The 19,723-nt window shown below is 35.5% G+C and overlaps 1 protein-coding gene and 1 pseudogene across 2 annotated transcripts in view; both read left to right on the top strand.

The window, feature by feature from the left end:
- Positions 1-19,723, top strand: part of SPTLC2 (serine palmitoyltransferase long chain base subunit 2) — an 88,619-nt gene that overhangs the window by 28,113 nt on the left and 40,783 nt on the right. For both annotated transcript variants that reach the window (XM_011357086.2, XM_011357085.2), the window contains exons 3-9: positions 2,133-2,287; positions 3,703-3,851; positions 5,571-5,695; positions 10,328-10,421; positions 13,315-13,420; positions 14,160-14,379; positions 16,454-16,580. In XM_011357086.2, the coding sequence (XP_011355388.1) occupies positions 2,133-2,287; positions 3,703-3,851; positions 5,571-5,695; positions 10,328-10,421; positions 13,315-13,420; positions 14,160-14,379; positions 16,454-16,580 (976 nt within the window). The remainder of the gene's footprint in view (positions 1-2,132; positions 2,288-3,702; positions 3,852-5,570; positions 5,696-10,327; positions 10,422-13,314; positions 13,421-14,159; positions 14,380-16,453; positions 16,581-19,723) is intronic.
- Positions 472-589, top strand: LOC111737933 (annotated as a pseudogene).

Here is a 19,723-nt window from a genome sequence, read left to right as displayed (position 1 = left end):
TGTAGGGATTTTGGTTAGCTTGCCTGCCCTTCAGATCTCCCTACCAAACATTTTCTCACTGCAGTCCAAGCTGCTCTCTGGAATTTAGCTAGGGGCTAAAAGGAAGCCTTATCTACCATTCTGTCCAATCCGCTTTTGTTCTCTAACATCCCTCCCAGTGACAAATTCTTCACTCCGCAAGTCTGTTCCCATCTCAGGGACTTAATTGTTCTGTCCCTGTAATGTTAAGGAGACGTAGAGCTCTCTGATCTTGGCATTGTCTCTGTAGGATATTGGAACCCATCCCTTCCCCCCAACCACAGACAGTTTTGTCACTGGTTACCCAAAGCTCTGCCTCATTCTGGCCTGCAGCCTGTTTTCTGTCTTGGGGTTTGATAACCTTTCTAGTAGATAGGACCAGACTCTAAGTTTTTTCCAATGTTTATAATGTAAACACAAAAGATATTGTTCTTTGTTGCTAATAAAAATTTGATCTACGGCCATGCCACCTGAACAAGCCCGATCCCGGCTGATCTTGGAAGCTAAGCAGGGTCGGGCCTGGTTAGTACTTGGATGGGAGACCACCTAGGAAGACCAGGTGCTGTAGGTGTAAAAAATAAATAAAAACATAAGGAATTGTAAGCCGACAACGTCCTTGCAATCTGTGAGGTCAACCAAGGGTTGCCTCGCCTAAAAAAATATTTGAGTTAATACCTATAAAATTAATGTGCAGTGTTTAGAAAGATTATAAAGAAACAAGATTGGGAAGAGTACTAAGAAGATTGGGAATAATACTAAGGATTGGAGATGACTTTTTTTGCTTTTTTTCTTAAGAAAATACATGGTGAATAATAGTCAAAAGAATTAGAATTCGGATGTCTCTGTTCCAATTTTCATTTATCCAGTATTCTTGTTGGAAAAGCGTCAGACTATTTAATAAATTTCCAATTGTGGTAGACACATTTACGGATATTTTCTCATAAAGAAATGTGAATGTTGGAACCAGTTTCAAAAGAGATGGTATCAGGTACTGCAAATTCCTAAGAGTACTTCCTGACTGCCAGGCTTTTTGTAAGGAAATTTTATCTATTGTGAGGCATATTTAAAAGGTGCTTTAGAGTCCAGTGTCATAGAAGGTTGTTAATTCTAAAGTTTTATGTAGAATCTTCTTTAGCAATGAAAATCTTTTATGGAATAAAGCTTAATCTTCGAATGTCTTTGATTAGTTTATTTAACAGATTATTTTAGATTGGCACCAAGCCTAGATCTGAGGACTTGATGCTCAGTGGTTTGCTGACTGTAGTAAAACTGTGGTATAGAGTTTTTTTTGTTTGCTTTATCCTACCTTCAGGAGTTGAGATGATTCATGTGGTCTGGTCACATGTGTTCTGAGCAGTGATCATATACCATGTGGGATATAACATAATTCGTTCATTTTAGCTCCACTGTAATTTTATTTTTTACAGACTTTAGTATAATTTAACTTAGGGGAGGAAAGAAAGGTTTAGTCCATGGTCATGGGCATTCATTTTGAAAATCTTTTTTTATTTTGTTTTTTATTTTTAAAAACTGCCATCCAAGGAAAGAAAGCTGAGATAGGTATCTTTCTATAACCTACCTCTTAGTGTTTCTTGTTTATCATTTTTCTTTCTTGTTTATCATTTTTCTTTGAATTTGTTTCATTTTGATCCTTGAAAATATGCTGAGAGTGAAATCTTAATTTTGGAATTCTTTTTTTGTTTGTTCGAAACTGGAATTATAGGGGTTTTATGGCATTTCCCCCAGTCAATTTTTTTACGAGCAGGAGGGTGCAGCAGCCAAAGAGCAGTCTTTTCGAGTTTATTAGGAAGGAAAATACAGAATTATACAACTAAGTTTTACTTTTATGAGGCCTACTTTATTTTAATTTTGGCTCCACATTCATGCAGTCAGATAGTTATTTGTAACTTTCTTATATGTCAGCCGTCAAAGCTACATGACTGTTGCCTTATTAAGAGTTGTTTTAAATAACCAGAATTAATGAATTTCAAAATGTCTTTCATATCAGTTAATTCAGTGTAATTGACCTCTCGTTCTCAAGTACTCTTACAGTATGAAAAAGGAAGTTGTAAATTTTTTGAAAGTAACTCAGTTATTTCACCATTTTTTGGCAGGACTTTGTGTCATTATATCAGGATTTTGAAAACTTCTATACACGGAACCTCTACATGAGGATTAGAGACAACTGGAATCGACCGATCTGTAGTGTGCCTGGAGCCAGGGTGGACATCATGGAGAGACAATCTCATGATTACAACTGGTCATTCAAGTGAGTCTTGGTTGGGAAATTATTTCTTGACAACAATAAAAAAAGAATTTCTTTATTTCAGAAAATATTCTGTTGCACATTTGACAGTATTTTGTCAAAACAACAGTAGAAGCTGAAAGAACAGTGCAACGTGATTAGTTTCCTTGCCTGTTGTTTATTATTTTTGATAATTTTTTTAGTACCTTGATACTGTGTTGAGTTATAGTTGAAAACAAAATTTGACCTATTAAAACAAAGCAAACAAACAAAACCCCAAAGAATAACTGTCCTTTCTATTATGCCACTTACAGAATCAATTGTCTGAATTTATTTCTGGATATTTTGATTTCTCAAAGTATTCAAGGATATGTGGTATGTTTTTACTTTAATGGGTTGAATAGGTTAGAAAACTTTATATTCATAAAATTTAATTTTGTTTAGATTGCTCAGATATTACGATTGCATTGTCATTATATATATATATACAAAAAAGACAGACAATACAGATAAACTGAAAGACCCCATGACAACTAACCACTATCCCCCTGTAAATCCACTCTCCCACAAATCCTCGCTCCCCTGACGTAACCATTGTTACCAGTTTGTTGTGTATTATTTCGGATGTTTTCTGTGGGATATGTATGTAGTGTATCTACTGGAGTTACACACAGATAGTTTTCGATTTACAATAATGAGATCATACTGTAAAAATCATATGACATCTTGCTTTTTTTTTAAATTGCTAACATATCAGTAACATCCTTGTGTATATTCACAGTAAGCTCATTATTTGTAGTGGCTACTTAGTATCCTACAGTATAGTGTATATCAGGTTAGGCTGCATCATCCTGTGTGAAAAACCCCAAAATCTCAGAGTGAATAGAGCTGTACTTTATTTCTTGTCCACATTTCTTGTCCTTCTTAGATTGGTGGGGCTTCGGAACCATGTCATCTACACTTGGGGGCCCAGGCTGTCTGAGCTTCCCCCATGTAGAATGTCACTGGTTCGTGTGCCTGGAGAAGGAACATGGTCTATTGTAGTGACCTTTAAAGGATCCTTATGCATATATCCTTTCATATGCATGTGGGCATTGCTGATTCAAAGAGTATATATATCTTTTAATGGATAAGTGCTGCCAAACTGCCTTCCAAAAAATTTGTACTGGATATTCTTATCTACACTGTATGAGACTGTCTTGGCCAATACTAGATTTGGTCAGTTTTTAAATGTCATTATTGATAAGTGAAAATTGGTATTTTGTTTAAACTTCTATTTCCCTTATTGATAGTGTGTTTGAGCTGCTTTTCATTTAGACCATATTCTCTCCACTTCCTATATATGGTGCTTCCTTTTGTATTACCAATACATTTATTATCACGTGTAAGTATTTGACTTGCTCATGAGTTTCATGAACTTTCATGCTGTTGAAATACAGGTACACAGGGAATACAATTAAAGGTGTTATAAACATGGGTTCCTACAACTATCTTGGATTTGCACGGAATACTGGATCATGTCAGGAAGCAGCTGCCAGAGTCCTAAAGGAGTATGGAGTTGGCGTGTGCAGCACTCGGCAGGAAATTGGTGAGTATAGGCTATGTTTGGCTAGCTGATAGTCTTAACTTTTTTGCTCAGGATGGAATACTGATAAGAGAACTAGACTATTAAGTATCCAAATACATACTTTGCTGTGTAGTTTAGATCAAGTAAAGAATGCTTTATTTTTCTGAAGTGATGGATGATTTTAACACTTTAACACATAGTGAGATACCTTTTTCTTTTCCGTTATGTTATACATACAGAATATATCTAGAAAAGTTCCATCAGTATTTGTTTAATTTGTAACTTTAATGTTGGCTTCATTTCCTTTTGCAAATGATAGTGGTTGAGAGTGCCACTTACCTTTATTGAGCCCATGGGCATATGAAGATTAATCTTTTTCCATACTGGTAATTTAGTGCTAATAAGAATTCCTACCATACAAGACTGTTTTAAGAATTAAGTAAGCTAATGCATATAAGCACTTGTAACATGGTAAACATTCAATAAATGCTAATTCTTATTATTATAAGTCTAAAATATTGCAGATTTATATTAAGAGATTTAATTTATTTTAGTTCAAAAGAAGATTCCAGATCCTTCCGTTTTGTTCCAGAGAACTGATAACCATCAAAGTTATAAAGCATCTTTCTAGATATTTATTACTGTGAATCACACCAAAACTTAGTGAATTAAAATGACAATTCATTATTTCTCACTGGTCTAGAGTTTGGCACATACAGCTGGGTTGTTCCCAGTCAGAGTCCCCAAAGATGTGATTAAGGGAGCATCGACAACATATAGTAATCGTACATCTTTATAGCTCTTTATATTTTATAAAGTGCTTGAACATATTACCTCTTTTGATCTTCACAAAATGTCATGACGATGAGGTAGATAGAGCAAATATTATTATTGGTATTTAACAAATAAGAAACTGATGCCCAGAGAAGTTAAATTACTTGATTAAGCTTTAAGGACACATAGCATCCAAGTTCAGCAGTTTTCTTTCCCAGTAGCTTTTCTGTTTGCATATAGCTAGTATTATTGATCAGGGTTGTTTGACCCTTACAGATTTGAGTACTAATGTAAAATCATAATACAACTTTACCAGTCAGATCAGAGTGAAGGAAAGCGCTATTTAATCTGTCTTTTGGTACTTAACAAACCATTCCAAAACTTCGTGACTTAAAACAGAAACATACATTTATTAGCTTGTGATTCTGCAGTTTTGGGAGAATTTAACGTTGACCTCAGCTCCACTTGGTGTTGGGTGGAGCATTATGACTGAAGATTGAGTATCCAAGATGGCTTCACCCATACATCTGCTCATTTGGGTAGTGGGATCAGCTGAGGGCTGACCCCTACCTTAGTTTTTATCCTCCAGAGCCCCTCTCTCCACATGGTCTCTTTACAGCAGGCTAATTAGACTATTTTATGGGACAGCTAACTTCAAAAGTATGAAAGCAGATGTTGCTAGGCCTCTTAAGGCCTAGACCTAGAACTGCCATATATGAACTGGAATTGGAGAACGTGTTGGTAACCAACCCACTTACAGAAATTCCACCACAGATGCTGAATCTGAATGTATTCAACTGTTGTGTTCTTTATGAGTCATTACCTTAGTCTGAAAATGTTCTTTATGAGCTTTTTACCTTAGCCCGAAAAGGTTATAACATGTAGACTATGATTTCTTTTTATAAAATAGCCAGGGATTTAAATTTGGGATTTGGTGGTATTGACTTCAATAACTTCTTTACACAGGGAACCTGGACAAGCATGAAGAACTAGAGAAGCTTGTGGCAAGTTTCTTGGGAGTAGAAGCTGCTATGGCATATGGCATGGGATTTGCAACAAATTCAATGAACATTCCTGCTCTTGTTAGCAAAGTAAGACAGTCTGTCATTAATATATATCTTACTTTGTTTTGTAAAACATTCAGAGCAAGCCAGAAGCTATCATAAACTTTAGGCTAAACATAGTTTACCCAAAGATATTTCTGTCACACATTTTTGGATAAGCATATCCCTTGGAGACTTAGTTGAAGCTTTCTTGCTAGAATCCATGATCTTTTCCTCTTCCGTTAGATGAATCTTACCTTCTTGATTTCATACAGTTTTGAAGGGATTCTAATAAAACCTCATAAAAGACTAAAATTTTAAAAGAAAAAATGTTTAGTTTTGAAAGTTATTTAACAGGTGGTTTTTTCCTAAGTAGAAAATAACAACAGTATATTCTCACTGTACTGCATGTTGCTCGGGTATATATCGACAGATTGTGTATGAGTGTGTATATGTTAATAATATAGGTTAATAATGTAGGTTAAAAGTAATATACATGCACATTGTGTGTATTTTCTGTGGATAGAGTTTGTGAGAGGATAGTGAAAAAGAGATGAGACATTGTAAATAACATTTTAGCAGATTGGCACTATCAGTTTGAAAGGTGCCTCAAGGTTATTCTCAATTTTAACATTGATATCTATGAATGGTGTATTGAAAAGAATAGTGAATTAATGAGTCAGAAGACTAGAGTTTTTGTTTGGTTGGTTATATGGTTAGATTTAGCTGTGGGACTGAACAATGTCACAACCTTTCTGAGCTCCAGATTTTTCTTTGTAAAATGAGGTGCTTGGATTAGGTTAACTCTAAAGTTCTTTTCAGTTATATAAATGTATGGTTCCCCAAGGAACAGATGGGAAAAATAGAAAACAAATCACCAGAGAGGACATTTAAACCCAACTATATTGATATCACATTAAATGTAAATGGTTTATATATTCCAGCCGGAAGACTGTCAGATTAGGTAAAATTAAGTAGGTTTCCACTAGAAACCTACTTTAAATTTAAAGACGGATCGGTTAAAAGTAAAAGGATAGAAAAAGATATAGCATGCAAACAATAATCAAAAGAAAGAGTGACTATATTAATCTAAAGATTTCAGAGCAAGGAATATTTGGGATAAGGAGGAACATTGCATAGTGATAAAAGAGTTAATCATTAAGAGGACAAAGAATTTTAAATGTATAGGCATCTAATAACAGCACTTCAAAGTACATGAAGCAAAAATTGATGAGACCAAAAGGGGAAATGGACAAATGCAGAATTGTAATTAGTGATCTCAGTTGTCTTCTCTCCATAACTGACAAAAGAACTGGAATGAAAATCAGTAAAGATATAGAACACTTGAAAAACACTGTCAACCAGCTTAACATTTACGAAACATTTCACCTAAAAGCAGCAAACCATTTACCAAGATAGACCATTTTCTAGGCCATTAAACAAGGCTTAACAAATTTAATAGAATTTAAATTATTCAAAATATGTTCTCTGACCATAATGGAATTAAATAGAAATCAGTAACACAAAGATCTGGAAAATCTTTGAATATTTGAAAACTAAACATTACACTTTTAAATAACCCATGGGTCAAAGAGAAACAAAATAAAATATACTTGAACTAATTTGAAATGTAACATGTCACAGTTTGTGGGATGAGTCTAAAGCAATGCTCAGATGGAAATATATAGCTTTAAATGCTTATATTAGGAAAAAAGAGTTTGAGTCAGCCATCTAAACTTCTATCTTAACGAAATTAGAAAATGAAGAGCAAATTAAACCCAAAGATTCCAGAGGAAGGATACAATAAAGGTAAAGGCAGAAATCAGTGAAATAGAAAATAGACAACAGGAGACATCAGTGAATCCAAAGCTGATTCTTTGAGAAAGTGAATACAATTGATAAATCTCTAGCCAGACTGATTGTGATAAAAAGAGAAGACAAAAATTAACAGCAGCAGGAATGAGAGAGGGTACACCACTATACAGCTGCTAGACATTAGAAGGATAATAAGGAAATGTAAAGAACAACTTTATGCCAGTAAATTCAACAACTTAGATACAATGGACAGATTCCTTGAAAGATATAAATGTATGGTTCTTCGACTTCACATTAATTATAATACATTGCTTTCCTGCATTTTGGCATCATAAACTTGAGATTCTTATTTGGAATTTCTTAGAATTTTTCCCATGAGAGAGTTAAATAATCTCATCTGACTTCTTGTGTGCTCACAAACTCTTAACAATCACTATCTAGAATTACATGCAGACATGAAAGATACTACCTTCAAGATTTATCTTCCAAGTCAAACATAGTTGAAATGTTCTTAAATATTAATCCACAAAAAAGGCAACAACTAATCCAGTTTTAATATTTCTTTGAATCTGATACTAAATTTCTATGTGAGGTGGTTGATTATTCTGCTTAAGGCAGGGGGAGGCAGTATATTGACTAAGAGCATGCATTCTGGAAGCAGAAACTTTGTATTGAGTCACTTACATGCTTGCGACCTTGGGCAAGATTCGTAACTGCTCTGAACAGGAGTTTTCACATATGTAAAATGGGGATAATAATAGTACCTACCTCACAGATTTGTTGTGAGGATTTAAAGTAATAATGTGTTTAAAACCCTTAACATAATGCCTGAAACATTGATCACTTAGTTGTTAACTGCTGACATTTAATTTTTATTTTGAACAAAGGATATCATAGAGCCTCATAGTAGATTAGAAGGAAAAACAATGATGACACATAGAAATGGTGAATAAGGTTGTCTAAAAAATAAAAAGGAGGTGATAAACAAAAAGAACACAATTACGTTGCAGATTTTGCCAGAAGAAAATTTAGCTGTAAAGAGAAGAAAATAAAATTGTGTAGAGGGAAAGGATAGGGGGATCCTTTTCGGGTGTAGAGGAATGCCAAGAGCAGTTAGGTAAAGGATTTAGACTTTAAGGGAAATTCAGCCTTTCTTCATTTTTTTCCTGTTTCTCTCATTTTTTTCTCCATTTCATTTATTTTCAATTTTAACACTTCTTTTCAAAGTTAAATCTAAACTAATAGAACAAGGGAGTACAGAGAGTTCCTCTATACCCTTCGTTCAACTTCTCTTTGTATTTATATCTTATATAACACTGGAACATTTATGAAACCTAAGAAACTAACCTTGATACGATACTATTAACTAAAGTACGGAACTTATTTCGGTTTCACCAATTTTTCCACTGATGCCGTATTTCTGTTAAGCTATGGTACCCTCATCACATTTAGTTGTCATCTTTCCTTGTCTTTCATGACCTTGACTCTTCTCAAGGAAGAGGTGTTGCTTCTCTCATATTTATTTATATAAGTATGGATTTGTGAATATTTTATTATTTGGGTCCAACATGATTGCTTTTTATTTTTTTGCTCAAGTTGTTCTAGTTTTGGCCATTGGGAGATTTTTCAGGTGGGCTCCTGTACCCTTTGAATATGCGCCATCTTTTTTTTTTTTTTTTTGCCTAAAGCACTTTCTTACTTCATAGCTTAACAAGATGCTCTAGGTTCTTTTACCTACCTTAGCCTTGGGGACAACCAGTTATTGCTCCACTGAGCCCCAGTTCATTTTACTGGAGGATGGTATTTAGAAACCAAGATCCGGTGTTTATTGCTGCTGGGGTGTCATCGCGTCTTGCTCCTCAGTGGATACATCTAGAAAAATATATGAATATGTACTAACTCACATATACAGATATCCGTGTGCATGTATATACATAACATACGTTTTAAAAACCATCAGTCCATTTTGGTACCAATTCTACTTCTCTTTGTTTTTAATCTACACACTTTTAACTAGGTAACATTTTTACTTAAAAATAAAAACTTTGCACACGTAAAAATTTCAGACAGAAAACTACTATTACAAGTTTCTTAAGTATCCCTCCAGGATTATCCTGTAGTAAGTAGCCGTATGTATATGTGTCTATATCTTCTCTTTTTATTGTCATGGGAGTATGCTGATACTTTCTGCACTTTACTTTTTTCATCTAATTGGATATTTTGAGGTCATTATTGACAGAAAAATACTATTTCTGAGTTCAGATCTTACCGGTTGGAGCCTGCATGAGATGTGGAAAGGTAAGAACTGGAAAAGAAATACAAATCCTGACTGCTTCAGACTTTTCTTGTTGCCTTAGCAGAAGCCCATATTTACATGTTAAAGTAAAGCTCGTTCAAGAATTCTGAGGGCAAAACCGAGGCCTACACTCCATGTCGCTTAGGAACGAGAGGAAGAATGTACTATATCCACAGACATTAGTCCCTCAGCTTCCTTTTCCCCAAAACTTTTTCCACGAATAAAATAGTACATCCTACCAAAATGCATGGAATTCCATCAGACCAACAAAACTGAAAATCTATGAAAACTCTCTGATATGTCAGATTTTAGGTATAAATATTTGAATATATTTGAATATTTATGATCATCTTAGGACTGAAGAAATTAAAAGGCTAGAATTTCGTATCTACTTCTAAGTTAATTTTGCAAAAAAGTTATTATACATACTTTCTTGAAATTGGTAACTTTGCTGTTGTACAAGCTTTCCTTAATAAGATAAAATTATTATTAATGATTTTATTTTGGTAATTTGTATAACGAAACCTTTCCCCCCAGCTTCTTACCTTCCTGTGCTTGTGGTTTTGCAGGGTTGCCTGATTCTGAGTGATGAACTGAACCACGCATCGCTGGTTCTAGGAGCCAGACTCTCAGGAGCAACCATTCGAGTCTTCAAACACAACAGTGAGTTAGTTGTGAAAGTCACTGCTGGCCTTAGTTTTAATATTCTTTAGGTTGTGGCAGTAGTAACTTTACTTACATTAATATTAGAAAATTTAAGTGAAGTTGAAGTAGCAACATGTAAAATGTCCTTCTAGTCCAATCTTTTAAAAATTATTCTCTTTTAAAAGTTATTCTCTTCCTCATTGTAATAAAAATAGAGGCTGAAGGAAACCTTTTGGTACAAATAGGACATTCTCCTTTCACTTGACTTTCAGCCTTTTTCCTTGTTTACAGGTCACTTGTTCAGTATGCATTTCCTACATGCCTGTGTGTCTCTGAGCACAACACTAGGGGTACTGAGACGAATAAAGCAGGATCCCTGATCTCAAGGATCTCTGAGACTATACACAAATCAATGGTTAGAATACAAAGGACAGGTACTGAAGTACAGATGTGAACAGATGCCATGAAAACACAGAGAGAAGTGGCAGGCACTAAGCCAAAACTTTCTCCTTAAGTGGAAATATCTTTTTGGGTTATTAAAATAATTATTTGCAATAAAAATGCATAACTTTCATCGTTAAAACAGTTACATGTCGGGAGGAAAGATTAACAAACTATATGTTTAATATCAACTTTTACTAAAACATGTACATGTACAGACAAAAGTCTGGAAGAATATACACCCAAATGTTAGGTCTGTGCCCCTGGATGAAAGGTTTCTGGATGGTAATAATTTTCTTCCTTTTGTCTTTGTCTTGTCTAAAGTGTTTTGCAATGAGAATGATGCAAACTGTATTTTGTTTTATGTGAGTGGGATTCATTAAACACTGTCGTGTGACCTGCTCTTTTTTTTTTTACAACACGTTGTGAATGCTGTTGGGCTCTTCTCTTCTAATGCCTGAGGGGCAGGCAGTGTCTGGAGGTGCCTTTAGTCCAGCTCTCAATTTGGACACTGAGGTTGCTTCTAAGTTTTTTTTACTAGAAACAGTACTACCTATACCCACATTTTTGCTCAGTGGTCTGATTAGTGCCTTAGGATAAATTCCTAACAGAATTCCTGATTCAAGGGGTACAAATATTTTTGTACTTTTCCAAATTGCCTCCAAGCACTGTACCAGTATTTACTCAACAATGTGACTCTGACTCAAGCCAACATAGGCCGTTATGAATCATTTAAAAATTTTCCTACTCTAATAAGTCAATAACACGTTAATTTTTATTTTTTTGATTATTATCGAGCAACTTTTTATACGGTATTGTGTTTGCATTTCTTTGTAAATTGACCGTTTTCAAATGGTTTCTCTTTTTTACTAAGAGCTCTTTATATTAATTATCCTTTCTTTTATATTGCAATATTTACTTTTTAACTCTGTTTTCAGTGTCTTGTGCAGACTTATTAAAATGTTTATGTTGCACATTTATTGTCTTATGACTTGGATTTTATGTTAATGCCTTTCCTGTTCTAAGATAATAGGGTTATTTATCCTCTTATGCTTCTTCTGGTGGTTTTGTGGTACATTTATTTAAATCTTTATTTTACATGGGATTCGCAGAGCATAATAAGAGAGATACTGGATTTTTTTTTTTTTTTTTGCTAAGTTGATATAATGGTTAAGCATTCTATAGATATTTCATCTAAAAATTTGAATCAGTATTTATTTTCCTCTTCCTTGCTGCATGTAAACAGCGGAAACTAAAACAATGAGTACATTTTTCATTGTCTCTTGCTGATTGCCACTTATTGCCCTCTGCAGCTGGACTGGCGGCTTCAGATCAGACATTCTTCTGTGGCAGCATCTTCGATCTCTGGGTTAGGTAGCAGATTGTGTTGTTAGGAATAACTGAATGTGTAAACAGTCACAACCTTTGGCCATCTTGTTTGTGTTATGTGCTTTTATTGCTTTATATCTCTTTTCTACCAAAGTCCTTTTATGAAAAGAGCAAAATCATGTAACTTTGTAACCCTCTCCTTCAGTGATGAGCAGTAAAGACTATAAAACCAGGTTTTATGATAGGATGTCTCCCACTCCTGTTAAGTACACCCCAGACTCAATGTTGCAAAGATCTGGGCAGGGCTTCTTAAGGGCAATATTTCAGGACAAAAGTCTTAAGTATGAAGTCTAGTGGTGGCAACAGTGGTCTTCAAAGCATTTATCTTTAGCAGGAAGATTATGATTCTCATCAGTGGTCACACCAGCCAGGTCGTTTCTCAGGCCCGTGAATCACCTTAGGGACCAGCAGAGCCACAAGAACTTGGTTGTGTACAGATAGCAGATGAAATCAAACGTGGAGCAGTCTCAGCTGATCGCCAAGTTTGCTTCACACCGAGATTCATGCATGCCCAAACTGGTATATATTTAACTCACCACCAAGATAAAGCGATTTAACAAGCATTTATTGAGTATATCCTGGTGAAAGGAAATGAGCATGTACTTGGAAGTGCCCCTCCCGGCGGAATTTTGTTTTTTGGGGGTTTTACTTTTTTTTGTTGGTTTTTTCTTCTTTTTTTGTTGGTTTTTTTTTTTTCTTTCTTTTTTGATTGCTTCCTTGGGTTTAAGGTTCCGTTTGTTTTTTTAATTCCAAAAAAAAAACAACTACCCAAATGGCAAGGTATTTGACATGAAACAATGATCATTTCATAAGCATGCTAACCAGCTGACTCAGCTGTACCACAGCTGTTTATTGAGTTTGTGGTTTTGAACATTTGTCACATTTCAGATGAGATTTTAATTCAGACTTGGCAGTAGCTCACCCATTTTGCCCTATCTTTTTCTTCCCAGTTCAAATTTTGTTAATGTCTTTTGCTATCTGAGACACACCGCCTGAATAGGAAATGTATATTTGCATTTCTGGAATAAAGTTAAGAAAGAGGAAGTTACTTTATGTTGAAATTCTTTTGTCTGTGCTGTAGATATGCAAAGCCTAGAGAAACTATTGAAAGATGCCATTGTTTATGGTCAGCCTCGGACTCGAAGGCCCTGGAAGAAGATTCTAATCCTTGTGGAGGGAATATATAGGTAATCCTGCTTGATTATTATTACTTTCTGTTTTGGCTCCATGAAGTCATGGAATTTTTAAGCTGAAGGGAACGCTAAGCTAGACCCCTTTGGAAACTAAGGAGACAGTGTTTATGACTTGTTAAAATACCTGGAAGCAGAGTTAGCACTAGAACAGAAATTTTTTTGTCTTGACTCTTCTTTATTCTTCCCATCATGCTACATGGTCTCCAAATGCCCCTTCTGTTTAGGTCCTTTGTTTTTCTACTGTTTGTAGAGGGAATTTATACATAGAGGCAAGAATTGGAATATGTTTTCTAATATGTCAAAACAAATTACACACCATTTAGTTTTAAATATTTTATTTTCGTTACCTCTTTTTTAGCCCTTGCATTTACTCTCTTACTTCCTAATGTTTTTTTTTTAATTCTTGTGTGTAATTTTAATTACAATGTGATTAAAGTCTAATGTTGCCTATAATTATACACTTTAGAAGAATCTGCTGTGACCTTTATTTCTCTCTAGTGAATTAAGATCCGTTGTGTTCTGGTGCTTATTTTAAAAGATCCAGTCTCCTTTCCCCTGGACATCGCTCTAGCTATGGCTTCATCTAACTTTGCCAGTTTAAAACTACAGGCAGAGTTGTTAGACCATTTTAAAAAGCAGTAAACTGAAAAAATTAATGATAATAAAGTGGCCAACTCCCAATTTTGAGAGTTAAGAAGTCTCAGTGTATGTATTTCTTACTCTATTTTGCCAGCATGGAGGGATCTATTGTTCGCCTTCCCGAAGTGATTGCCCTAAAGAAGAAATACAAGGCATACTTATATCTAGATGAAGCTCACAGCATTGGGGCTCTGGGCCCTACAGGTCGAGGTGTGGTAGATTACTTTGGTCTGGATCCTGAGGATGTGGACGTTATGATGGGAACATTCACCAAGAGCTTTGGTGCTTCTGGAGGATACATTGGAGGCAAGAAGGTAAATGGGCCGTGAGAATTGAGCAGTGAAGGGTAAAGGTACTGACTACTAGATTTGCTTGTTCACATTTAGCAGGCAGAGTCCCGAACTGGGATGTGGAGATCCCGAATTCATTTGTGGCTTAGGCACACAGATGGTGCCTGGAGTTCACACTTCAGCTGCCTGGTGAGTGACTCTGATGTGCTAAAGGCTGGTTCTGTTCATTGTTTGCTGTTTTCTTATTTGAGCTTCATTCTAAATTACAGGCTGGTTGGCGATATAGAATGCCCTCTTGTATGAAGAAAGCCACAAGTGGTGCTGCCTGTTTGCCACAGTCTTCTGCTAGATTTGAGTTGTGCTCATAATTTCAAAGTAGCGCAGTTGTCATGGGAGCCAATGGGTGTAGAAGACCAATTTCCCTGCCCTTGGACTCAAGTACATCATGGATGAGCATAGAAACAGGGAGAAAAAAGATTATTTTTCTAGCCTTTTTTTTTTTTTTTTTAATTTAAAAATTATATAAACTCAAGGCATTGGAGAATCCATGTGCCATGTTAGAAATCTTCAGTCCATGGAATCAGAGGCCTTTGTGAGACCTCGGGCAAGGCCTTTCAGTTTTCTCATCAGTAAAACAGATAAATATGCCTAGCTTATAAGATTGTAGTAAGGATTTAAAAACTGTATATCCATGCTACAATATGGATGAACCTTGAAAACGTTATGTTAGGTTAAAGAAGCCAGTCACAAAAATTCACATGTTGTATTATTTCTTGTATATGGTATGTCCAGAATAGGCAAACCGTAGAGAAAGTAGGTTAATGGATGCCATGGGATGAGGGGAAGTAGAAAGTGACTGCTAATGGATACGAGGTTTCTTTTTGAGGTAATGAAAATGTTCTAGAACTAGGTAATGGTGAAAGTTGCACAGCTCTGAATATACCAAAAACGACTGATTGTACACTTTAAGAAAATAAATACTATGGTATGTGAATTATATCAATAAAATTGTTATTAAAAAATCCACAGTATTAGAGAAAAAAACAATGTATGTTAAGTGTTGTATGTGGCACATAGTGCGTGCTCATAAATGTCCTTAATTTCTCTTTAAAACTTGACATTGGAAGCCTTCAAACATGGACTTTCTCTTAATAATTGATTGCCTTTTAGGAAAAATCCATCATTGGTGGTTTTAGTCAAGTTTAACAGATTTTTACCTCACAGTTTTGTTAATGGGACCTGGTTGATTTTGAAGAGTTGATTGCTTTTTGATAAGATTAGTTGCTAGACAAAGATATAGAAAAATAATACTCTAGGAGATCATTTAAATATAGTATGTTTATGTTTTTGTGGGGTTTATACAATTTTTAGTATTTTTGAAGTGATACACTGTTTTATAGCCACATTTTATATCTTATTTGGTTCTGATACATAAGCTTTTTGCATGAACATTTAAAGAATTAGTAAAGTTAAAGGGTATCAGAATAGAGATAGACAACTGATTTTTTTGAAATCCTTGTATCTGACATACAAGGTTTTTCTTTATTCAGTAAGATGGCTTTAGTGTTTTCATGAAAGGTCCAATAAATTTGTCACATTTAAATAATTTTATAAAGCTTGTGTATCTAGAGGATAGTTAATGCCTTTAAAATTGATGTTAACTGTCTTTCTCTGATTTAGGAATATAAAGATGGGCTTTGCAAACATGTAGTAAGAGGCAGATGATATTTTCTGTAATACATAAAAGTAAATGTATCTAAAAGTAATTACTTTCTTGTTTAATTCAGCATTATAGATCTGTTTATAACACTAAATGCTATGTTCTCCAAATTTAGAGGGCTTCTTTAAAACTAGTTTTTCATTTTTCCATGTTTTGGCATGTTTAAAAAGCAAAAATCAAAGCCTACGGACTATGTGTCTGATCCAGATGTTGCTGACAATGTGCTTTGGCCATGTTGGTTGACCTTGCCTCTCAGATTAGTGTCCCTATTCCAGCGCTGTTGACGAGAGGAGTCTGCTTTCTCCTGGAAGGGAGGCCGTGACGTTGCCAGGGAATTCCAGCATTGCCTCTAATGACCTGCTTTTGTGAACTCCCCAGGAGCTGATAGACTACCTGCGAACACATTCTCATAGTGCGGTGTACGCCACATCACTGTCACCACCTGTTGTGGAGCAGATCATCACCTCTATGAAGTGCATCATGGGGAAGGATGGCACCACCCTTGGTAAGTCTTTCTTTCCTTGAAATATTTCCTGGGCTCAGTAAATACTAAGCAACCAAACATACTCTTTTTCTTGAGCTTTTTTTTTTCTCCCCTAAAATGAGGAGCCAAGTATCCTAATCCGCAAGTTGTCCGGTGAGTGAGGCCTTGGTTTCTGTGGACCAGAAACCAAGTGTGTTTGATACACGTGCCATGAGAACAACCCTGGCTCGCTTCCTGTTGAATTTTCTTCCCTACAAATGGTGAAACTTTGATCTAACTATCCTATCTACCCTCATAAGTCACAAGTAATAAGCCTTCGGGGTCTTTCTTGAGTTGTACAATTTTATGTGAAGATGTTATTCATTGTATAGTGGTGTTTCATTCCCATTGTGTATAAAAGCTGCTGTTTCCATGAATTAGTGTCCTTGATTTAATGCCTTTTAAAAGAGTTTGTAATTTAACATACAGTAGCTAATAAAGGTCATCCCGAATCTGTTTATTCTGTCTTTGGTGGGATTTGTAGTCCAAACTAGATGCCCTGACTTAAACATACTAAAATGAACAGTGAAGCTTGAGGTGTGCTTTCTGATAGTTGGCTTCTATTCTGCATCACTAGAGGGCAGTGTTGACTGCAGAAAGTTATAATAAAAGGGGAGCAATTGGATTTTCTTTTTTTCACTTTTAAAAGTACAAGACATGTTAATTTTACTTGTTGCTTTTTTAATGCTTCTAAAGTCAGTTTTACTCTTGTAAAAGATCTCACATTCTCAGCCTATTTTGTGCTAAATAATATTTGGTTTGCATTGAAAAACAAGAAAGAAGTGGTATGTCTGATTTGATTGATTTAAGCCTCTTTTCTTAAATCAGAATTTTACCTTAATATTATTTCCTATCTGTGATTCATCCTTGTTATCTCTAGTGAGATATTTTTGGAAATAGATTTTAGAAGTGTTGATCATTTTCAGTTTCATTAATTCATTACGAAAGAAAATATTACTGCTGTGAACATAGCGTGGAGCCTTGTGAGTAGCTTCCTCTTAACAGTAGCTTCAGTGTTATCGTCTCTTTCTTAAATGATGTTATTAGAAATGGTGTGCTTCGATTTGAGATACCTGTGTGTATGGCACTAAGTTAGCTACATCACATAGGTGCATCAACCTTATTGATTCAGCACACAGGTGACTAAAAAATGAATGGCTAAAAGCTATTAAAGTTGGCTTTGGATAATTTCTTTGCCCTATTCTATAGCGTGGATCTGTGACACAGGACCTCTGTATAAATGATTTATCTGTGCTAAATGATGAAATCTAGGTGGCGAGGAAATGAAATATTGTAATTAGATATACGCTTTGGGTTAATATTCGATTTCTAGTTTATCTGTTGCCTCTCTCATGCCCCTAAGGGCATGACACAATAGCCATCTTATTGTGCTCACAGATTCTGCCGGTCAGGAATTCGGTCAGGGCACAGCAGGAAGGGCTTGTCTTTGCGATATCTGGGGCTTGAGCTCCGAAGACTCAAGCGACTGGGGAAGACTCAAATGGCTGCGGGTTGGGATCATCTGGAGGCTTCTTTACTCACATGTAACCTGGGTGGAGTCACTTGAAAGCTGGGCTCAGCTGAGGCCATTGTTGACCAGAACAGCTTTCCTTTTTGTAAGATGTAATGGTTTGGTTTACTTGTCCATTTTTTATTTCTCTGTTATGTAAAATTGTTTTCACCACAAGCAGTCCTTCCTGTGGAGCCATTCCAGGAGCCTTTCTCTCACCAAACTGGTGCTAAACCACCGGAGTTCCATTGCAAGTGGAACTAAAGGCAGCGAAGAGTCACCAGAACTTAATTTCTTTTTCTTCTTCTTCCTTTTTTTTTTTTTTTTTTTTGCCTCTGTCAGTTTCAGATAATTCAAAGAATTATAAGGCTAGGGGCTTTAAATAAGCTGCAGTTAACATGGCATCTTTTTGTTTTGCCTTTACACTTGGCCACTTGCACTACCATGTACATGTTCTATTCTCATTACCACTCATTCTACCCGACTTGGGACGCAGGTTCACCTTTCTGAATATACTATGTTTGAAAGATGTGTTGTTTTTAAGATCGTGAATTTATATCTCTCCTCTAAGCTATTCTGTTATTGGAGTTTTTAGCATTTTATTTATGGTTGTAAATTTGAGACTTTTACTCAGAATTTCATTTTTGAGGCTGATTTAGGAACTTAAGGAGTTCATATTTTACCTCTGCTAAAGTATGTCATCTTCTTTCTTGACTCAATATAGACCCTTGTTGATTTGCAGTGCAGGTGAAATGTTGTCATACAAAGTTTGTCTTTCATATGTCTTTTATTTTTAAATGTACATACTGTTTAAAGAAACTTCCTGCAACTTCTAGGGGTGGAGGGGGCGTGGATGGAGAATGTAGGGGGAAATTTGAGCATTCTGATCTTCCTGGGTGTTCTTGGTTTTCCCTGCTATCTTTAAGGCTAGGGGCAGGGGAAGAAAACTAAAAATTATAGGGTGAAAAATCACAGTAATTTTAAATGTATGTCACTAAATTCCATGAAGTAGAGCTGTAGTCATATGGCACAGTTAATATTTCTGAGCATATTTTTAAATCTTACTATAAATCACAGACTTACAGAAAAGTTTGAAATACAGCACAAAGAACTTTTTTTCCCTGAACCATTTAAAAGGAAGTTGCCAGTTTGAAGCCCCAGCAACCCAAATGCTTTAGTGAGTATTTCCGGCAAAGACATTTTCCTACATAACCACAATACAACCATCCATAGCAGAAAGTTGACTCTAATACATTAAGTGATATAAACATGAAATCTAATTATTTCAATAACTAATACTGATACATTATAACTATTACTCAGACCCCATTTAGGTTTTACCAGTGTCCCAAGGATGCAGATAGGTTCAGAATCACGTATTGCATTTAGTTGTCACCTCTCTTTAGTCTTCAGTCATAGTTCCTCAGTCTTTTGTTGACTTCCATGACATGGGCACCTTTAATTATTTTATTGAATATACCTCAGTTTGGGTTCAGTCATTGTTCTCTCACGATTAAAGTTCAGGATGTGTATCTTTAAGAGGAACAGCACAGAAGTTGTGCTGCGCCTTTCTCTGCATCCTCTTTGTCTTCTCAACTAAATGTATCACTATCTT

The sequence above is a fragment of the Pteropus vampyrus genome, unplaced genomic scaffold (assembly GCF_000151845.1).
Source record: "Pteropus vampyrus isolate Shadow unplaced genomic scaffold, Pvam_2.0 Scaffold32, whole genome shotgun sequence".
Taxonomy (NCBI): Eukaryota; Metazoa; Chordata; class Mammalia; order Chiroptera; family Pteropodidae; genus Pteropus; species Pteropus vampyrus.
This window is presented reverse-complemented; position numbering and strand designations above follow the sequence as displayed.